The following is an 18,064-nucleotide window of genomic DNA, read 5'->3' on the forward strand; positions in this document are numbered from 1 at the left end:
AAAGGAAGTTTTTGTAATATACACTTATCCATGTCTGAAGATTCATTTAATGACCAACTTGGAAATGTAAGCATCATTACAGGTATTTAAAAATAACACCTCTAAACACAGTTATAGAAAAATCAATGTGCATTTTCAAGGTGAGAATCTCAATGTTTCCTTTCTTAGTTTCTACTAGCTTCCTTTCTATGAACTTAATCAGAACTTCATAGATTGTTCACTGTAAGTAGATCTTTAGGCTCTCTAAATGCAAGAGAAATCGTACTTTGACCAGGGCCAGCAGGCATGCTTGCCAGTAGTCGCAGTGAGTCACAGCTGGAATGTCCTGTGGTTAACATTCTGCTCTGAAAACAGAATCAGGAGCAGCAAGGCACCCACTGGTTTCCATGGCAACCTGTATTTGTGTACTTTGAAAAGTGACTGCTCCTTTTTGTGTGGTCAATTTACGCGGGAATGAATTGTAGAGGTGACGTTAGCCATCTGTGTGAATATAAACAAAAAACCTGACTTCATTAAGGGTCAACTTCAAAAGGCCCTAACATTGGAGGAATTGGATTTTTTTTTTCTGCCTTATCGAGGCATTGCTCTACACTCACTTATTCATTAATTTATTTGGCATTATATTTAAGCATTTTCATACATGTCTACTTGACGTTTATTTCAATGCATTATTTCCTCCCCTGCAGAGGCAAAAGGAAACTGACTGTCATTCATCTGTGTTCCCCTACACCCACTGTCCTTTCCCCCACCCCCAATTCTATTCACAATGTGTTATTTAAGACCACTGAACGGCTGGGATTCAGGGGTCTCTTTCAGTGAAATAATCCCATCCGGAAGGAAGGAAAAAAAAAATCCCCTCTGTGTCATGTGAAAATGTCACGTTTCTTAACCTTGCTGAGCTGGGAGGCAAAAAATACTATATTGTTCATGACCTTGTGCAGAATCAAATCCTCAACATGTTGCTACCTAGGATTTCATAAGATCTATCAAGCTTAGGATGATTATGGCTATAGAGAACATCTTGCCTTACATTTTGTTGGATAAAAATGAAATAATTTAAGCTTTGGTCACTAAAGTAGCCTTTCAGGGTGGAAGACAGCAGAGCATTTTCTTGCTAATTATGCCTCTTCTTGGGAGCAGCATGTTTGTTTTTGTATTAATTAGTTTCCAGCTGGACTTCGTGCACTAGATTTATTAAAAACTCTGAAGCTGAGATGAATTCCCTGCAGTGAAGCGCTGATTTAGGAGCACACAGATTGCACCTCTAGTCCTCCCACCCCAAATGAGGGGCAGAGCGAAGAGCTGCAGTGAAGGGCTTTTGTTCGTGTTCCTTTTTCTTTTTATGTTGTTTTCTTCTTTCTCTCATTCTCCTTCCATCATTATGGCTTCTGTCAAATACTCAGAATATTAGAAACTTGATAATAAATACAAGCATTTGAAGCAGTAGTGTTGTTGTTTAAAAAAAAGGAAGCTAAAGTGGTAAGGCTGAAAAAATAAAACCCATCTTTATTCATTTGCTAAAAATGCTTAGGTTTAGCACTTAAGGATGAGTGATATAATGCACTTCTGAGCTTGTCCTTTTCAATCTCTGCTGACCTTTGTTGAAATCTCACAAACGTGTGTCTGAAGAGCAGCCAATTTGAGAACTCAATGAGACAGGTCAAGGTCTACAAATCTGTGATTTATTATGATCTTGAATGAGGGCCTGCCTGGTTCCCCCTTCTGGTCCCAGAGTGGCCAGAAAGGATCCACACTCTTTATTGCCTAAAAGAAACACCCTGAAATTTAGAACTATATGACCCTAATACCTTACTGACTATGTGGGGTTCTCATAGTGGTACAGATTAAGTCCTATTCACACAAATGCCATTGTGGGGGAAATCACTGTGTGCATTTATTGCAGATGCACTGGGAACCTACCCTCATTACAGCCCTGCTGTAGGCAGTGAGGGAAGGGAGTCTGTGCTCCAAGGACAGTCTGGGAGATAAGACACGCACGCCTGTAACTAGAATGTAAAGGGATGTGAGCATTTCAACAAAAGAAGCACGATGAAAATCTAGGGGCTTCCGAAGGAAAACTAATTTCTGCCTGACTGTAGGGATTAGAAAAGGCTCCATGGAGGTGCATTCGTAAAATTTGATTATAGAATTTTCCACACTCAAATCAATGTTTCAAACAGTATTTTGTACATAACATTTCAGTAAGTAAAAATAATTTGGTCAGTTTAGAATTTACTGGATCCAGATTATGCATTTACCCATAGGCACGTGCAAAGACACACACACACAGTCATACACGCTCTTAAATATATGTGTTCTCCAAGAGAATAATCAAGGAAGTCCATGGGTCTATTATCAGATATTTTCCCTTTTATTATCATGGGAAACTCATCCCAAGCATATCTGGAACAAAGTGTGAACATCAAGAGACTTAAGAGAAAATGTAATGGCCTAAGTCACGAGCAAGCCAATCCTTTTTGTCATTATCTTTCTTAAGTGAAGCGATATAGAAGAGAGGTTTTCTTTTTTTTCTTTTTAAATTTTTTAGTTTGGAGACATGCAGCAGATAAAATTATTAAATGAGGCAGGTTAAGGGTAGAAACCTTTTACCCCTTCACTTCTCCTTGAGGATGTATAAATACTTTAGTGGCAAAATGGGCAAAGACATCAACAGGAAAATTCCAAGAGAAGAAATATAAATGCCCAATAAACATTAAAAACGAAACTTCAGCTTCAAAGTAATCAAAATAACACAAAAATTATAAAAACTAATTTTTCACTATCAGCACTAGTTTTAAAAATAATTCTAATCATAATCAGTAAAGCTCCACTGAAAGAAACATCTCTGTAAACTGCTGGTGGGAGGATAAATCAGTATAAACTTTCTGGTAAGAAAGTTATTAATATTTTGGCTGGGTGCAGTGGCTCACGACTGTAATCCTAGCACTCTGGGAGGCCAAGGCAAAAGCATCACTTGACCTTAGCAGTTCAAGACCAGCCTGAGCAAGAGAGAGACCCCGTCTCTACTAAAAACAGAAAAATTAGCTGGGCATGGTGGCATGCGCCTGTAGTCCCAGGTACTCAGGAGGCTGAGGCAGGAGAATCACTTGGGCTCAGGAATTTAGGGTTGCTGTGAGCTTGGCTGATGCCACTACATTCTAGCCCAGGTGACAGAGTGAGACTCGGTCTCAAAAAAAAAAAAAAAAAAAGAAAAGAAATTTATTAATATTTTACTGAGAGCCACAAGATTATACTCTTTGAGTCATTCTCTTTATAAGAATATTTTTAAAGAAACATTTAAAGTATCAAACAAATATTTACACTGGCAAAAAATTGGGAATATCTTGAATGAACATTGATAGAATTGTAGTATAAATAGTCTATTAGTGACATTTTTTGCCAATATTTATGCAGACTATTTAGTGACATGCTTAAACAGGGAAACACAGGGACCACAATTAAATATGTAGCCCAAATTTATACACACCTATATACACCTGCACAAATACATACACATATATACACACACACACATGCAAATGAAAGAATATCAACAAGAGAAATTTCTGGCATTAACACAGTGTTATCTTCAGTGGGATGAATGTATTTTCCTTTTTCATATCTTTTTAAAGTATCTGATTTTTTTACATTGAGTATTTAGAAAATTATATCTTGCAATTATATAGCTGCTATTCATTGAGCATCTCTTATGTGTCATTAATATGGCAAAGGCAGCTGGTTTGGTCAACCATGTCCTTATTCTCTGCCCGGACTATACTTTGGACTTGCTAGGTTGACATTTGAGCCAAATACCAATAGTTGAATTTCCGAATTTATTGGGCTTCGGAATTAGATCCAGCCCTAAAACCGTCTCTATCCAATTATCTGCTTTTAATTCTTACGGTGAGCCTCCTGTACTCAATCCACCTCGACAGATTTATCTCCAGCTTTTGAACCAAGGAAAAGTTTTTGCTACGTGGGTAGACTTGGCCCTCTTTCTTTCTGTCTGACAAACCATGTGATGTGCTCCACTGGGACGTTTCTCTTTGATTTCAGCTCTACGATGGGCCTCAGCGGATGGGGCGCTACTGTGGAGCCAGCCTGCCCCCTCCGGGGAGTACCTCAGGCTCCCAGCTTCAAGTGCTGTTCCACACGGATGGCGTCGGCACGGAGAAAGGGTTTCAGATGCTGTGGTTCGTTCACGGTAAGCCTTGCGCTGACCTCAGTTGCACTTGGCGGTTTGACCAAGAAGTGTTCCCGTTCCTGTTGTATGCTTGAAAATAATACCATGAACAAATGATGGAACCCCGGGTAGTGATCTAGTGCTAGGCTTTAGGAAGTTCATTTCCTCAGACATGGGTAGAACGCAGAGAGAGAAATCCTGTTAGGGTTAAGAGAGGAAGTGAAGTCAAACTGAAAAGGATCTGGGCAATTGCTCAAATAAATGCAGCAATCAGTTGCCTCAGAGAAAGGAGGGAGCAGGATGAAGTTTCCAGAGATGAAGACTGAACCTGGGTTATAGCAAGCCAATTGCAAGGTGGGATGGGAGTCTCTCAGGTACAGTGGAACAGAATGAGACTTAAGGCTCACCCTGACAATAAGCAGAGAAAGGATACGACTGGATGAGAAGGAATGAGACCGAATCAGAGAGATGCCAGGGCAAGCGGAAAGGGAAGGGTTGGACCGAGAGGAGGAACAGGAGCAGAAAAGTTAAGCTGTGAGGCAGCAAGCCAGGGGCATGGGTTGTACCTGTCAAACAGGTAGGGGCATAATCAGAGCCCACCTACCAATTGATGTTTCAGGAAGCAGGTAGAGATAATCATTCCTCTCAAGATGAAAAGTCCTTTTTAACAGAGGTCTGGGACTTCTACAGATCTCACGTGGGCCAGTCCACAGTTAGCAGACCCTAGAGTAGTGGTTCCCAAAACATGGTCCCCAGAGAGCCACACTGGCATCACCTGGAACTTGTTAGACATGCAAATTCTTGGGCCCCATCTCAGGCCTACAGAATCATGAACTCTGAAGACAGCCCAGTAAGCTGTGTTTCCACCGGTGATTAAAGTTGGAGAACCATTGTCCTAGAGTGATCTAGCCCTGAAAAATGTAGTTAGTGGGGATATCATAGCAGCAGCTCTCAAGTAAGCTCTTAGGGCTCAGTGGTGTATTGCAATCAATTGAAAAGAGATGTGAAGTTGTGATATTATACCGGGAATGAAGCACAGGCATTTAAGCTGTGGCCCTGCTGATAAAATCAGGGGTGAGCCCAAGGTGAGCATACACGAATTTGTGCACTGGCTGACTTTTGAGGGTTCTTCACATTATAATGCACTCATTATATGAGTCTCAGGGTTGAATGTAACTGAATAGTACTATTATATACTTGAGAGTGCTAGATGTTCTGAGATTATGAACTGGGCACTGAGTGTATTTCTGTTAAAATATGTGTGGGGTTTTCAGTGTTTAAAAATAGTCAATGGTAATCCACAGAGCTACTTGTACCTGAAAACATAGGTTATGAATTCCCAAAGTAAATGAGCTATGTGATAATTAAGCTTGTAGAAATTCTAGACCTTCCTCTTCATCAGTGGGTAGATTTAACCTAGGTCAACTTATTGATCCATTAATGAAGGGATTGGATTGATTCATCTCTACAGTGCAGTCCATCTGTGGTATTCTGTAACTCAGAAATGTCATGATTCTAAGTAAACTAGAGACAGAGTAGAATGGCATAGAACGGACAGGAAAATCCTGGGAAATGACCCAGATCTTTAAGAGCTAGGTGTATTCTCCAGAGCAGTGTTTGTCAGACGTTCATGGGGATCCGGTTAAAGTGAAGCTGGGCTCTGGGGTAGGGCCTGTGAATCTGCATTTCTTACAAGCTCCCAGGTAGTCCTGATGGTGCTACTCTCCGGATCACACTTTGAGGAGCAGAGCAAGAGCAGGTGTTATGCCTGGAGGAATAAAATGTAGATAGATAGCATCCCTAGGGGACTGGAGAATCCTTCTGAGGTGCCCAGAGGGCCCAACTGTCCTACCAGTTTGCTTTCGTGACAGTAGGATGCTATCTGGGGTCCCTGCAATAGAGGACCATGCTGCTTCAGAGATCTGAAGAGGAGAAAACTTTTCCAGGGGTCAGAAAGGTAGGAGTTAGGAAATGCTAACCAGGAGCCTTGGAAGTGGCCTCAGCCCTAGATGCACATTGGAATTGCCTGGGAGTTTAACAAAGTGCCCATGCCTGGACTCCTACCTCCAGAGATAGGGTTAAATTTCTCTGCAGTGGGACCTTGGCTTTAACTATTGCTGATTTTTCAACCCTGCCTAAATAATTACTCTATGTGATCAGGATGGAGAGTTCTAGGAACAGTGATTTTGCTGGCCACATCTTTCTCATCAGGGAGCCATGCCCTCCTCCAGGCTGTTCTTTCATATATATATATATATATATTTTTTGAGACAATTTCTTGCTCTATCTCCCTGGATAGAGTGCAATGGCGTCATTGTAGCTCACTGCAGCCTCCCACTCCTGGGCTTAAGCCATCCTGCATCACCCTCCTAAGTAGCAGGCACATGCCATGATGCTTGGCTAATTTTTTCTATTTTTAATAGAGACAGAGTCTCACTCTTGCTCAGGCTGGTCTGGAACTCCCAAGCCCAAGGGATCCTCCTGCCTTGGCCTCCAAGAGTGCTAGGATTACAGGCGTGAACCACCGCACCCGGTAGAGGCTGTTCTAACCATACTAGCCTAAGATCACCATAAGGAGCTTGACTGAGTGGTCATTATGGGTTACACCCGGATTACAGTATCCCTGGGTTCTTCTAACCAACATGCTGAATCTTCTGGTGAAAGCTCTGAGCTTTAGTTGGGAATTTTGTTTTTCTACCAGTTCTATTTGGAAAATGTCTTCTGGGAGAGTCAAAGACACCCTCTGTCTATTCTCTTTTCCTGTTTACTGTTTCAAAACTTTCTCCCAGTTGCTAAAAGCTTGCTAAGCTTGGAGCCAGAGTTGTGTAACAGAATTTTGCCAGCCAAGACCAGAATTGGGGGAAAAAAATTTAACTTTGTGCCACCCACTACATGTAAATTATACTCGGGAAGAACCTTCTAGAAGGATATTGTTAGTCATTTAAATTTGCACAGAATTAACTGGGTGTCATATTCTATAGCTGTGCCTTGCCGTGAGTATGCAGAGTTTGTACTCTGCCTCTGAACTGTGTCTTTAGTTGAGAAAGCCTGAGAAGGGGACCAAGAGAGAGGACAGGATCTGGGAAGGGGACACCCTCCCTTATGGGAGAGACCCCCCATTTTTTATCCATTGGAGAGAAACATGAGACAAATCACAATTTATCATTCACCCATTTGTTCATTCTGCTTGTGCCAGGCACTGTGCAAGGGCTGGGGACACGAAGTGACACAGCCGCGGATATTGCTGCTGCTCTCACAGAGCTCGCAGGCCAAGTGAAAGACGAGGGCGGCATCAACAAATAACTTCACAAATACATCGAGGATCAAACCAGTGGGAAGCACACACAGGGCATCTGACCTGGGCCAGGCAGGAGGTCAGGGCAGTCTTCCCTGCAAATGAGACCTTTGAACTAAAGTCTGAAAAATAAGCAGGAAGGAAACGGATTCCAGGTGGCAGAAAGATCCTGTGATAGGAAGTACCTGGAAAGTCCAGAGGGGCTGGAAACACGCATATTGTACACACACACACACACACACACACACACACACACGCACACACGCACAAGTAGGGACCCAGCAGGCCACGCCCTCTCATTTCATGTCAGCCTTTCTTAGTTCAGAGAGATGAGTTTTGAGTAGGATCTTGCAGGATTGAAACAACACGGTCAATCGTGGGACTCAAAATACAAAACAAAATACAAAATAAATTTAAAAATTACTCTCAATGTTCAAGGGTAATAGTAATATTCTTAAATGCGTTTGTGTGTAAAAAAATTTAAAAAGATCGTCTCTGCGTAGCCTCTCTAGGAGTCTCCTGAGGGTTGGGGCTGGGGGGCCATTCAGGACACCCTGGCTGACATTGGCCCTGGGGCTGCTGTCCCCGCCCTGGCCAGAGCAGGAGGCTCTAAACTCCTAGCCCTTTCCCATAAGGAGGAAATTTGCACAGAAATGACAGGATGTGCACGTACGGAGAAAAGGCTATGTGAAGACACGGAGAAGGCGGCCGTCTGCAAGCCGCCTTGCAGGTCCTTTCCCCTCCAGCTCTTTTCCAAACTGCAATAAAAGCTCAAAAACTCTCTACACAGAAGAGTCCAAAACCTGCAGCGACATTGCCTCCCGGAGCACTGCTTCTGAGGAAGACTCCTCACACACCTCATTCACTTCCCCAGTTAATAAATAAACCCTTTGACAAAACGTGCTTCTTCGTGGATCGCACAGACCTTCTATTTGCTTCGAGAAAATGACAAACGGGCTTTATGGGAGGGCCGGTTCTGAAGGTGGCCCTGCAGACGTGAGAGGGAGCCGCACTGAAGGGCCTTTGTGCCCGTCCTCAAAGAGGGTCCCACCCTGGAAATAAAGAAATGGCCACAGTTGCCCTGCCTCGCTAATCGGTTTGGGGTATTCAGCACTGACAGCATTGTCCAGGGGCTGAATTCGGCCGTGGGGCCTGCGTCTGGGTTGCTGAAGGGCATATAGAACTTTCTGCAAGCTGTGTGAATAGCGGCCTCCCAGCCAGCTGCACACACCCCTCCGCTCCCCTGGTCCCTCTCCCAGGGGTCTCTTTCCCTTGGTGACGGAATCCAGCATGCAAACAAGGTCAAGGGGCTTTGTGAGCGGAAGACTGACATTTGCAAAGGGAGCGAACCCTTCAGCTGGGAGCCAGCAGGGGAAGGGCTGAGTGGCCTGTGATCAGGAGGTGATGTCACCCTGGAGTCCCACAAAGGAAAGTGTGGCCTCTTCTTTGTGGAGACAGATGACATCAGCCTCTCACAAGGGGGCTGGATCCGTTTTTATCTTCCTTTTTAGCTATTAATGAGATTTCTCAAGCCTGGAGAGGTTTCAGAAATTGGTTTTGGAGAGAACATTTTAAAAACTGCACCAAGATCCTCTATGACTGGCTTGGTTTGAGCATGAGCCGGTACCTTCTTGGCTACCTATGGGCCTGCAGCATTGTACCAAAGGGCTTTTTAAAAACATAATTTTGTTTTTAGAGCACTGGCAGAAAACTCCCATGAGGTCAGCAATGTTTCTTAAACCTTCGCTCCAGTTCTCTTTCTCTCAAATGGTCTTTCATTGTTAGTCTTTGTTTACCACGGGCCTTACAGGGGAACTCTTTCTAATGTGTAATTTTTATTTCTTTCACGTCTTACAGTATGTGGTTGGGTTTCTGGGAGGTTCGCCCTTTGCAGCAAAGGTATTATCTTTTGTAGTTCCATTGTCCATTTGTCTATGCTGGGTAATCTATGAGGAGACGTGCTAAGAGCAGAAGCTTACAACTGTGGATCACTTTATAGTGATTGCACGTGACCTCTGTAGGCAAGGATTTATTGAGAACAAGGTTTCATTGTCATTCATTCATCCCACCAACAGCATATATTTATTCACTACCAGGCCCTGGGTTTGGCATGTGAAATATAGAGAGTATTAGTCTGCTAGGGCTGCCATAACAAAATGCCACAACGGAAATGGACTGTCTCACAATCCTGGAGGCTGGAAGTCCAAGACCAAGGTGTCGCAGGGCTGCTTGCTCCTGAGGCCTCTCTCCTTGGCTTGCAGACGGCCGCCTTCTCCCTGTGTCTTCACATAGCCTTTTCTCTGCACGTGCACATCCTGTTATTTCTGTGCAAATTTCCTCCTTATAAGGACACTAGTCAGATTGGATTAGGGTCAACTCTAACAGCCTCATTTTAACTTAATCACCTCTTTAAAGGCCCAGGCTCCAAATATAGACACCTTCTGAGGTCTAGGGGTCAGGACTTGCACATATGAATTTTGGCAGGGATACAACTCACCCGAAACAGAGTGGAAGGGATCACATCCTTGACCTAGGGGAGTTAGTCATCTGGCCAGGGAGACAAACAGACGAGTATAGAATACATACATAACCCGTGATGCTGTGGGAACACAGATAAAGGTACCTAGGTCAGCCTGGGGGAGTTCCAAGGGCCCTCCAGGCACCTTTGCTATTTGAGCTGAGTTTTAAAGAATGGGCAAGAATTGATCAGACAAATATCTGGGACAGGAAGGCATTTCTAGGTAGAAGCAGGGAGGTGTGGGAATACAGAAGTTTTGCAAAGGGCAAGTATTTCAGCTAGAGCAGGCATTCTCTGTTGGGGCAATGTCATCTCCAGGGAGGTGAAATTTGGTTCTGGGTTGCGGGGGATAAAAAAAAAATCTTACTCTTTAATGTAGAAAGCACACAATACATAACAGAAATACAGTATACCTGTGGTATTAAATTTTCATGGGGGAGAATTTGGGAAAAAAATCTGAAAAGGCTCCTTGGGAGAATCATAAGGAACAAAAGGTTGAGACACACTGAGCAAAAATATAGAAGTCAAGCTAGGACAGGGTGTCAGAGACCAATTGATAAGAGAACTCGCAAGATTTGCAAGAACTTGGATTTCATCCTGCCATTGGGGAAAGACTGTTGATGGGTTTTTAAGCGGGGAATTTAGTGATGTGAACAGATGTGCATTTTGGAATACTTACTCTGGGAAGAAGATGGAGGGATGCCCAGGAGGAGGGAAAGGGCTGAGAGACTGGGTGAGTAGTTAGGGGCTATTGTAATAGAGCAGGGAAGAAGGAAGTGAGTGTGTGTGTGTGTGTGGGGGGGGAGGCAATGTACTAATGAGACATTTAGATGGTGGAGTAGATGTGTGTGAGTCTGAGAGACAAAAGGAGGATCACAGCTGGCTCCCACATTGCCAGCTTAGATGAGGTGGTGCGTCTTGGTACTATTATCCATAGATAGGGATCTTGGAAGAAGACCATGTTGGCATGGGATTTGAACATGCTGAATTTTGGGCACCTGTGATTTATGTTCAAGGGATGTGTGCTTTGGGCAATTGCCTGTGTGGGGGTGAAAATTAGGTGGGGACATGGGGCAGAGAATGAATGGAATGAATCACACTTTAGTAAATTTGGAGTTGTGAATATGATGAAATATATTAATACATCCACAACTCTGCAAGATGTTTTAAGGCATGCCAAAGAAATACTGCATTAGTCTTTGTCTTCAAGGTGTGCATAATCCAGTTAGGAAATAGAGATGTAGAAACTCAACAGAAGCGCTAAGCTGTGAGATTCCTATTGCAAGGTGAATAAGGAGGCTGTAAGTCATTGGGGAAGTCTTCATGGACTTTGAGATTTTTAGAACTCTCAAAGAATGATCAGGATAAGAATTGGTAGATGGCGTCTGGGTCGGCATGAGCAGAGAAAGAGGGAGCAATGAGCATGGTATAATGAAGACAGGGGCATATAAGGCCACCTAGACCTCCTGGGGCCAGATTCTATAGAACTCTGAAAGACAGCCAGAGGATATCAAACTTAGTGTAGCAAGGCAGAGAGAACCACTGTTGTTTTTAGAGCTAGGAGTAGGAAATGTCAAAGGAGGAGATTACAGTTGGAGAAGTCATAGATCACGGTGACACAGGTGACCCCAAGGGACCGTTCTGGGTTAAGGCTACAGGGAGCTGGGGAACAAAGTCCTCAGAGTCAAGATGGCTAGAGATAGAGGCAGAGTAATGCTCTAATGGATCCTCAAGAAAGATACGCAGGGACTATGTGGCCACTCCTGTGATAAATATTGGCACACAAAATATTAGACCAGTTGCCACCTTCCCTCTTTCTAATAATTTCTTCAAAACTTATAACTTCGAAATGCAAAATCGTTATTACATCAGGTTTTCGTGTTTGAAAATGATTTTAGGACACTTTTTGACTGAGTGATCATTCTCTTATTGTCTGTCCTGAGCCTTGCTTCCAAATGGTGAAAAAATTCACAGCAATCTGGAGGTACCATCTTTGCCATGAAAGTGATTTACAAATTGTAGTCAGCAAATATTCCAGGCCAGGCTCACAAGGCTGGGCTGTGAATCACACCTCACACGGTCTGGTCCTAATCAACAGAGAGACCTTTCTCTCTGTTGGTGACTGAATTGCTATCACAGTGTGGCTTCCTGCTAGGCTGTGATAGATAAATTGTCACAGAGCGAGAAATGGTAAAACACCCGCCCATCTGCCTTCAAAGTAATCCCCTTTATGATGAAGAAAAATGCACTCTTTATTCAGTTAGTATGGAAACGACCTCTTGGTAAAGACACTAAAAACATGGAATCCTATGGTTGTTTTATTATTATAGTGTGATATAAGATAAAGAAATCCTATTTGATTAGGCTAGAAATTTAAGTAAAAAAGAAGCTTTTAAAAACCACTAGCTCTGTTTAAGTTAAAAATTATTTCCTTAAATGCTGGCTAGACTTTCTCTCAAATTGATGCATGCTGTATCCCACCCTGCTTATTTCAGCCTATTTGATATTTTTGGACGTTTGTCTTTGTGATGCACTTAAAGTATTTTTAAGCATGGAGGCTGGAAATGCATTCCCTCTTAGTGTGGAACCAAAGCACAGATTTCTGCATTGTGACACTGAATCTGATTTTTATTTATGACAAATTCTTACTTATTTCTGTTTTGCAAAGACATTCTTAATGAACAATGCTAATTTTTTTTAAAAAAGTCTGTTTATAAATAACTCTTTTTAAAATTGGAATAATAATTTACTAAGAAAACCTTGCAGCTCTTTTTGTCTTGGCTTTGGAGTTTTTCTAGCAAGATCCCAACCTATGGTTGTGCAGACCTTTCAGAATGTGAGGAAAAGCTGAATCCTGACATTTTCCGCCTCCTTGACAACAACAGTAAATACACATTCACACAGTTGACCTTCATTTAGTGTTGGCTCTGAGTCCTCTAAAGAGCAAGGACCTTTTAGGCGTCTTGTTTCTCAATTCCCATGTCACTACTGTTTGAAACAGTTTGAATTCTTTTTCCGCTGCCACTCTTTAAAACAGTTATAAAAAGAAAAAAAATAACCTTCCAACAACCATGACCTTCCCAAATCATATATTGCACAATCTGTAATAGTCCTTGAGATTGGGGCCAAAGGAAGGGTTTTCTCGAATCTTCTGTTTGTGTTCTAGTTCCCTAGCAACAGCATCCCTGACAGAAACTGCACATACTTTCCAGGGGATTCCACACTTTTTCATACATGAAAAAAGAAACTGTGGACTTTTTTTTTTTCAGTTTCAAATATTGTAGCCGCCAAAAATGACTAAACCAACTCATAACAAACACGATGTTCAGTGTAGAACATTAATTTTTGTCCCCAGAGGTTTCTGGTTTTGAGCATTTAGTTAAATGTTGCCATATTTATCTCAAACACTACCTGTCCCAGGACTTGTTTTATGTGAGTGCCACTGTGTGCTCAGAGGAACCAATGCCAGCCATTGGCAGTATTGTCTCACAGACACGCAAGGAGAGTCTGGTGTAAGATAGTAACTACATTTTATAAGAGTTAGTGGAATTTGATATTCTGTATACAAGTAATGACATTAATATACTTTGTCCCTGATTTTTTTTTCTCCTTCTAGTTAGATTACTCATAGGCTAAAAAAATACAGACTTTTTTACCACCCAAATGTAATTTTAAATTTATCTTAAGACATTAATTATGATTAAAAAAAACTATATTGAGATATAAGGAGTGAATGAAAATATGATTAAATGCTTAGAGTACTGATTTAACTGACATCTCATTTATTATTGTTGTGATGTTGTCATTTTAGAAACTGACTGTCACTCTGTGCCAGGTGCTTTAAAAACACTATCTCATGTCTCCTCCCAATAATTCTTCTAAATAAGCATCATCATCCCCATATTATGGTTGAGAAAACTGAGGAAGTTATTTGCCCACACTCACAAGTCCAGTAAATCAGGACACAAAACCAAGTGTGTGGTGCCAAACTCCAAACCCTGTGCTTTAAGTACCTCCCTGTGCCAAAAGGCAAATAATTTTCCCCCACAACTTTTCATTGCAAGAAAGATTAAATGCTTTTGCAACTCAAAGTTCATAATTTAGGGTAGGTAATTTTATAACTAAATAGTAATAAATATTTTTAAAGAGATTTGTACAGTCTTTCCCAAGTAAATAATGTTCTGGTTCCAAAGGCCCCCACTAAATCACATAATTCATTCTTTCTTCGGGTTCAAGTAGCAATAATATGTGGGAGTTGGGGGGAGGAGCACCTTGCTTGGCAAAAGACAAGTTCAAAATAGCTGATGCTATTTGTTGATCCTAACACAACATCTCTTTTATTACTCATTTATAAAGTGCTCTTCTTTTGGAGTTGCTGCATGTGGTTGATGGAATCGACTGATCTGGGAGAAACCACAGAGATCAGCTAGCCTGTTATGGAGGTTTACTTGCGCAAACTTGCTCATAAGAGGGAGAAGTTACATTAAAGTGAGGAGTGAAGGGTAGCTGCTCCCAAAACACATTGAGTCCACTGGAGTTTGACCATGGAGATGGGGCGGGGCATGTGAGGATTTGGTTAATTCAGTTGTTTTGATTCCCCTAAGCTAAGGACCCAGGCTGCCATCCTGCAGCCCTGGATATTAAAAATCACAGAAAACGATCCTGAGGTTCAGGTTTGGACAGAGTAGAGGGTCCGAGCACACATTTGTCCATCTGCCAGGGTGGAGTACGCTCCCTGTGGGGGAAAGGTTAGAGGCTGGGGAAGGTGAGGGATGGAATTAGGGTGAGGCAAGCCATGCAGAGCCCTGGGAATTTGCTGAGCTTTTCCCTGCAAGAGCCCTGTGGACAAAAATAATAAAATAGAAAGAACAAAGGTTTAGAATAAATACTTCTAAAGAGAAGTATGAGTGTTAAACTTGCAAATCGCCTAATGAGAACACGTTTCCTCTGCCTTTGCGTGTTTGGGGGGATTTCATAAGGTAGCTTTCAGTAGACTTAGGCATGACTACTTATTTTGGGTAAAATTAGTGCTGTTGCCTTGGTCTTACTTTTTCCTTTGGCAGATATTTTTATACCACATTTTGTTTAGATGTCTTCAATAATTTAAAAAAATATCTAAATAGAGAGAGGGAGATTGGTTGATTGATTAATTTCTCCTGAAAAACTGGAAGCAAGGAATTTCTACTGGGAAACCATTTTTTAATTTGGTTGGAATGAATAGGTTAGAAAGAAACAGTTAATCAAAATGAAAAGATGGCAAGATTGGCTCTACTTCTCTGGGTTTAAATGGAAGGTTTTATCCTTTCATATACAGGAAATTAAATTTATATTATGTGAAAACTCCTAAAATATGGCAATGCTGGATTTATTTCTCTTTAAAGGTATACTAAGGTGAAGCACTTCAAAATTTGGATGTAGGACATCTCAGATAGTCAGATGGCTATGATAATCTTAGTTGTGAATATTTATATGACATCTTCCATGTAATTTAAAGGTCATTTTATAGCTGTGGACAGCATTGATTTTAAGCTCCTTGTATCTATTTTTCAAGTCACTAACTTCGTGTTATGGTTTATTCTTTCACTTTTTTTTTGTCTCTACCGTTGAAACCTGATAACTCTACTCCATATCCATTGTTATATAGAAATCAATCAAATAAAATGGATTATCACAAAGTCTGGGCAGAGATGAAGTCCCTGTGGAAGATGAAATGTTCTAAACCTATACTGACTCCCCAAAGCTAAAAATAATTATGGTTTAACTTTTTAGTTCTTGGGTTTACTTATTTCTTCCTAATGTGATGCTGAGGCCTTTGTCTGTTGCTAGCTTTCTCAACAGTAGACTTTTTCTGTTTTCTTGAAAACCTTTATCCATGACCAACCATCATCTAAACCTCAAGATGATGAAAGAGAAGTGATCATTACAAGATAGGATAAAATCCATCCACACTCCTTAAACATTACACACGTACCGGCTACCATTTTGTGCCTGCCTCAGAGTTTGGCCATCTCATTTATCAGGAAAAGAATGAGGACAATTAGCCTCCTAGTGATACAAGAACTAAGTACCACAAACTAGGTAGCTTAAGACAACAGAAATGTATTCTTTTTATTCTAGAGGCTGGAAGTCCAAAGTCCAAGTCCAAGTCCAAAGTTGGCAAAGTCTCCCTCCTAAGCCTCCAGGGAAGAATTCTTTCCCGGCTCTTACAGCTTCTGTTGGTTGCTGGCTGTCCTTGGCTTTCCTTGACTTGCAGAAGCATAACCCTAATCTCTGCCTCTGTCCTCATACAGCCTTCTTCCTTCCCTGTGTCTGGGCCCAAATTGCCCTCTTCTTACAAGGACACCAGTATATTGGATTCAGGTCCCACCCTGATGCAGTTTGAACTCATTTTAACTTGATTACATCTGCAAAGACCCTATTTCCCAATAAGGCCACCTTCACAGGTGCCTGGTGAACATAAATTTGGGGGGACACTATTCAATCCAATACAAGGAGTTTGACAGCATTGGACATCTTTCTCCTCTTCTGGAGTCACTATGCTCTTCCTCTTCTTTCTTATTGCTATCTTCTTTCTTATTCCTTTTTCCTCAATGGGATTTCACATGCCTTGGCCTTTCTATTACTTGATTCTCTTCTCTGATTTCATCTCGTGATCATTGCAGTGTGTGCCTCTGTCCTCACAGAATACATGCTAACTCACAAAATCCCCCTGAAAATTAATCTGCAAATCCTTAAAGTCAGGTCCTTGTGGATTCTGGGGGCTCTACCCTTGGTCTTGTCTTCAGAGAGGACCAGTGATCCTAGTGGGACAGATACCTATTCTTTGGCCACTCCCCTGTAGACTGTTGGGAATTAACTGGCAACACCAAACCAGGACTTGCTGACTCTCTGTCATTCTTACTGAATGCCAGTCACCTTTGGACAGCTTTGGCCATTTTCAAGGAGCTCACATTCTGCTTTGCTTCCCTATCCTCCCTGACCTGAAAGTTTCTGTTCAAAATCTTTGTAATGACATTATTGTATGTTCCGTGGATGTATCAGACGTGAGGCCTGTATACTCCAAGAAATAGTTCACCTTGCCTTGGTCAAGCCTTCCCCGAATTCTGAGCTCCTAGTTACCATTTCACATCGTACCTGCCCCACCAACAGAGTCCTTGCTGGAAACTTCCTTCCTGTGACCTCACCCCTGCCATAGGCTGCCTTTTTACACAGTGGAGGCAAATTAGCCTAACTAATGAGGGGTATACCAAGGTATGACAGAGTTTTAGAAAAAAAAAACTATTAAAATATAAGTTGATCATTTTTAATGAAGTATGTGAACATCATCATTTGTTGTGTTAAAATGTATTCTCTTCTACTATACCTTGGCCTTTTGGCTTCTTTCTAATACCAACCACTGACTTCTGAGGGATTTCCCTAGGAAAATAGAGGATAGGGGTGTGAGGGTGTCCCCATGTGGGCTAGTTCCCTCTGTTCTGTCTCTCGTGGGTTTTAGCCATGTCAGTTCCAAGCTGCCTCCCCTCCTGACGCTATCAGCTTATGGAGTATAGTTTTAGGAAAATGCCAAGCGTAAAGAGGTGACTTCACTTGAGCAATCACAGGGCAATGCAGAAGGTTCTTTCTAAACTGTGCATCTGATTTCGTTTGGCTGTCTCATTGCTGGTTTGCTTTTGTGAAAGCTCTTTTATTAGAAACACATACATACAACTGAAAGACAGACCGTGCATAGGAGATTATTATTAAATTGTTTTTTGTACTGGGATTTTATAACTCATAGCTTATTTTGAACAAGGACAAAAACAGGATTATTGACGTTCTTTTATGAGAAAATGTTAAATTATCTATACAAGTAAGCAGGTTTAGCAACAGCTTTTAACTCTTCCTTGTTATGAGTTGGGTAGGTCGACATGCTTCCTGCTGATAAGGTAAGCACTTCCTTTCAGCTGATGACGGGGAGTTTGGAGGAAAATCAAGTCAAATAGATTATCAGTCACAAGTACTAAAAGTTTTATAAAGATTAATTATTGAAAACTGAAAAACATATGATTCTCTTCAGGGCATTATTTTA

General features: G+C 41.7%; 1 protein-coding gene across 1 annotated transcript in view; it reads left to right on the top strand.

The window, feature by feature from the left end:
- CUBN (cubilin) overlaps positions 1 to 18,064 on the top strand; it is a 234,572-nt gene that overhangs the window by 79,682 nt on the left and 136,826 nt on the right. Inside the window, exon 28 of the mRNA XM_012753774.3 lies at positions 4,057 to 4,204. Coding sequence (XP_012609228.2) covers positions 4,057 to 4,204 — 148 coding nt within the window. The remainder of the gene's footprint in view (positions 1 to 4,056; positions 4,205 to 18,064) is intronic.

Source organism: Microcebus murinus, chromosome 25, assembly GCF_040939455.1.
Source record: "Microcebus murinus isolate Inina chromosome 25, M.murinus_Inina_mat1.0, whole genome shotgun sequence".
Lineage (NCBI taxonomy): Eukaryota > Metazoa > Chordata > Mammalia > Primates > Cheirogaleidae > Microcebus > Microcebus murinus.